This window comes from Podarcis pityusensis (assembly GCF_964106645.2).
Source record: "Podarcis pityusensis genome assembly, chromosome: 5".
In the NCBI taxonomy this organism is placed as follows: Eukaryota; Metazoa; Chordata; class Lepidosauria; order Squamata; family Lacertidae; genus Podarcis; species Podarcis pityusensis.
Genome location: NC_138032.1, coordinates 36,043,200 through 36,047,905, shown reverse-complemented (window position 1 = coordinate 36,047,905; position 4,706 = coordinate 36,043,200). Strand labels below are relative to the sequence as shown.

The 4,706-nt window shown below is 39.0% G+C and overlaps 1 protein-coding gene across 2 annotated transcripts in view; it reads right to left on the bottom strand.

Annotated features, from left to right (window-relative positions):
• Nucleotides 1-610: 610 nt before the first annotated feature.
• The window catches only part of PAK2 (p21 (RAC1) activated kinase 2), a 41,073-nt gene continuing 36,977 nt past the window's right edge, over nucleotides 611-4,706 (bottom strand). For both annotated transcript variants that reach the window (XM_081007308.1, XM_081007307.1), the window contains one exon: nucleotides 611-4,313. In XM_081007308.1, coding sequence (XP_080863434.1) covers nucleotides 4,227-4,313 — 87 coding nt within the window. In that variant the 3' untranslated portion in view covers nucleotides 611-4,226. The remainder of the gene's footprint in view (nucleotides 4,314-4,706) is intronic.

Sequence of the window (4,706 nt, the reverse complement as noted above, 5' to 3'; positions counted from 1 at the left end):
AATCAATCCAGAAAGGGGACAAAAGTCTAAGCAGGCCTGGGGTAACCACATGGTGCTTTATCTTTTCTGACATCTTGAGCTGGTCCCAGGGTACTAGATATAATGGACACTCCTGATTCTTAACAAAACTGACAGTATCCAGAGGCAAAGGTGTGTGGTTGACTCTGTGAACCCTAACAATAGGAACATGCACAAAACATTGTTATCAAGTTATAATTTTAAGCACATCTGCAAAATATCTAAGTTGCCAAACAGATGGCTAAAATTAATCTCCATAAAGTATCCATTAAGGGCTTTTTATACAGATGCCGAAGAACCGATTTGATCCATCAACTTGTATAACAACCTAAACAGCACAAAAAACATGGGAGCGAAATGTTCATGGCTGTTTTTACAGAATTGCTTTGAAAGCAGTGCTCAGAACGGAAAAGTTGCAGCTGCTCGCTGGGTGTTACAAAAGCTTTGAAGACAAATGATAACTAAGCTGCAAGTCTACATCAAATGAACCATCACACTATATAGTACGAAACAAAAATTCTTCTCTGTCCCTGTTAACTCAAGTAAGCCTCTCTATTGGGGGAGGGTGAGAGAGAGAATGAGAACCATCAAGCATTTTAGAAATGTTTATTTCTAGCCCTGAAAGAACAAAGTCATTAAACATAGTCAAATACAGTAGTTAATATTGCAGTAACAATTAAATAACAGAATGGGATTAAATTAAACAAAAGGCAACAAAATCTGAAGACAGGAAAAAAAACCTGAAAGCTTGCACTACTTTCATTTCCATCTGATGAAGTGAGAGAAAGGGAACAAAGAGAAGGAAACAATTTCAAGAAGATGTACTTAATTCCAGCTACGAAGACAAAGAAATTCTGTAACTCTTAACAGAAGAGTTTAATTGACTCCAAACTACTCCAGAGAACACATATGGTGATTGCTTAAGTTAATCAGTTATATTCTCAAGTTGTTAATGTCTCCATTCAAACCAGCAAATGCTAAACTTATTTGTGGTAAGTAGTCATGTCTATTTCAACTGGATTTTTTTGCCGGGGGGGGGGGCAGAATTGGGAACTAGTCATTCCAGGTAAGCCTGCTTTCATGGAATGAGATACCCTTCTCTATCCTTCTCTCCTCCTTGTAGGTTCACACCAATAACCATAACGTGTCATTGCAAACATGCCCAACACTCAAAGACTGATTCAGCCAAGAACTTGGGGGGAGGGGCATTTTTTGTAAGCCCAGACTGAATATTGAAGCTATGAAGTGGTTGCCCTGAACACTTCAATACATGCTCAGCTACGACCATTTCAAACTCTACAAAACAGTCTTTTGCAGCAATGAATTGAACTGGGATCTGGTACGATGCTGGAGTATTCAGGATACTGTTTGAACAGCTTAACATCTACCGTAATCTAAGATGACTGTGTGAGCAAGCCGTGAGTAACTATGTGAATCGATCAATATTTACTCACATTGGTGCCTGGATATTTGGTTAAGGCATCTTTAGCAGGAAGAGCAGTTAGGAGTCAATAACCTATGCAATTTTATGCTGAGTGTTCTTACTCCTGTGCTCATAAGCTATACTTCCGTGCCCAGAAGATACAATCTTGAACATTCAAAGCAGACATTAGAGGGGACGGGGAGGAAAAGACTGCCACTTTTCCACTTCTAAACCAAGCTTTAAGACATTGGTAATACATGTTCAGTCCTTGTACCATACAAACCACATGCATCACTGCGCAATAATCAGGAACTTCCTGATGGCTCGCTTTAAACAGAGAGTTCCCATTTAGTTCATGTCTGTTTCTATCCCTAACCCTTTATTGCAATAGTGGACAGGGAAATTAGATGAACGCAGTGCCGTAGTACAAAGCTGCTATACTTAAGAGCACCCATGCAGACATGCTGTAATAGTACTCATGATCATGACTGGCACAAGAGTTGCCAGTGGGTCCTGCTTCAGCAAGTCCTGAGCCAACCCAAATTGTAAGCAACTTTTAAAGGAGGATTTGAGAACCCTCATGATGAGGCAGTCAACTACTCATTTAAGATAATTTTTAATCACATTAAAAATCAGTAAATGCTGCTTTTTGTTTATTTCAGAAGTGTTACCTTTAATTGCTACCATAAAAACACCAACATACACTTATCTCACAGCAGGAGTCATGGGTTCCACATATTCCATTGCCAGCAACAGACGACAGCTCAAAGGTAAGAAAAGGTAACTGAAGAGAATCCTTTAAATGTCTTTGTTTGACTCACATAAATCAAATTTAAGAGCATGGCTATTCTATACTTTATAGTAACTGTATTGCGAGTTATGGCCAGAGGAAGAACACCACCTAAAATACCACTCAGACCAGGACACCACATTTCTTGGACTAAACCAAAACACATTCAAAATGCTCTGAAAGCAACTGGGCTGCTTTGTTACAGTTTTCAAATGAATACTTCTCATAGGACACAGGACTGCAAGTTGGAGTATGGCACTGCTTTCATCAGCATTAATAAGGCATTTGTTGGTACAGAGCAGGGTGCAAGAAGCTCCAAGATCTGAGGGAATGGAGCCTTTTGTGATGCAATGACTCAGAACCCAGAATTTTGCAAACCTGTTCATAAAACCCAGCAGAAATTATGCCCTTATGTCAACACATATTAATATTGTACACAGGTAAGAAACAGGCTTTTCATTGACCATCAGGCATTAAAGGCATTAAAGACTGCCTCTTAGCTAGGGTTTTAAAATGTTCTCCCAAGAATACCACGTAGGAATGCGACAAAGCTATAGCACCAAATTAGTAAGTCTGTTATGTTACTGTTTAGCACATCACTTGGCAATTCTTGATAAAGAGCTGCACATAAAACACAGTGCTTCTAGAAGGCTGATGTGACTGAAGAATCCCCACGGTGCACCTGACCACCTCAACCAGAACTTCAATTCCTCTACAGCTCCAATTACTTTCTTTCATTTAGGGAGGCACTTTATCTTGTGTTTGTCTTCAGCCATAACAGTTGGTAAGTCTTTCAAGAGAACCATGAGAAGGCAAGGTTCTGCAGCCACTCACAAGCCAATTCAAATAATGTTGAATCTAGACTACTTTGCCATCTCCAATTGTTTGTCTCCACAGAATAGCACTTTTGGTGTTCAGAAGATTCAGTTGGCTGAATTATACAAAAAGTCTTGGATCTTCTATTTTTGAAAATCTGCTGGGTCTTTGTTAGTAGAAATGGTGAAGATATACATTTTTATACATATAAAAAGGAAGAGAGCTCTAATACTTAATCCTGACAGCTCCAAAGTTGCTTTGGAGGGGAAATGTACAACATATACAAAAGGTACTTAAGACAAAGAAGAGCAATTTAAAAATTCAGAAGGCACCAGCATAAAGCCCAAAGCCCAAGTCAGAACATGGATACAACACTTTGCTATAAAACCACACACTTTCAAGACATCCCTTTAAAATGTTACCAACAAGCCTACACAGGCAAGGAAGGAATGGAAGACAAGTCCCCGAGCCCACGGGATGGTTTGAGCATTAACCAAGAAAAGAAAAGCAACACTTTTTTCCTCTTCCCCACATGTATTCAATCTCCTAAATTCAGAGGCATCTTTCCCTTATGTTAAAAAGTCCATGCAACAAAATTATTTATCAGACGTTGCTGAACCTTCTTCTTCCCCTCTACTCATGTTCTTCTGTCTTTAAGAACAGTCATTGGAAAAAAACTACAGTTCTTAGGTAGCTGGGTGGTTAATGCTACAATACAGTTATAGCTAACAATTCTACCATATCCGCCTTTTAGTAACTCAGATGTTGCAATATTTTGAATGACTGACAAATGGAAGGGGGAGGGGGGGAGGTCAGCAGATCAAAGTAATGCCTCCCTCCAAAAGCTTGAATCTGTTGTTCAAGTATTGAAAGTGCCCAACAGAGCACAATGAATGGGATCTGGTACAGCAAAGTCATTAAAAAAAACCACCTCCCAGGCATAGGAAAATACATCAGAGTTGTCTGCAAAAGTGGTGAAAAGGCCAGTGATTCAGTTCACAACTTCTTCCAGAAGAGTTCACTACTACCACCACCATTTTTTCTTCTCTTGTGTCTTCCAGATGAGATTTTTTTTCCCTTTTGCAGACTTTCAACCTCCCTAACAAGAGCAACAATTTATATATTATGAAAAACTTTAAAAACAAAAAAACAAAAATGATGAAGGCCACAGCAGCAATGCTAACGGTTACTCTTCATTGCTTCTTTGGCTGCTAGGATCAACGGCGTCAAGCTTGACAAAGGTTTGGCCAGTTTCAGGAAAGGATGCTATCAAAAAAGAAAAGAAACAACCTTTTAATGAAAGAACACTTAAAAGGAAACTCCAGCAGCAGCATTTTGAGTCATACACTTAGCAAAAAATGCAAAGGAGAGATGACCAGGGAGACAGGTTGCCTACTGTGCTTAGGTCATACTAAAATATGATCAGTATTAGTGGGTGGTATTCAGCTAAGTCTTACTCAGAGCAGAGCTATTAAAATTAACTTATACCAAGGGTCATTGCCTTCAACAGGTCTACTCTGAGTAAAACTTAGCTGAATCCTTAGTCAATCGTTTGCAATTATTATTATCATTACTACTACTACTACTTTCTTTTACTACTACTACTAATGCTATTACTTTCTTTTTAAAAGTTGTCCAGGGAACATGCATTGATGAGTG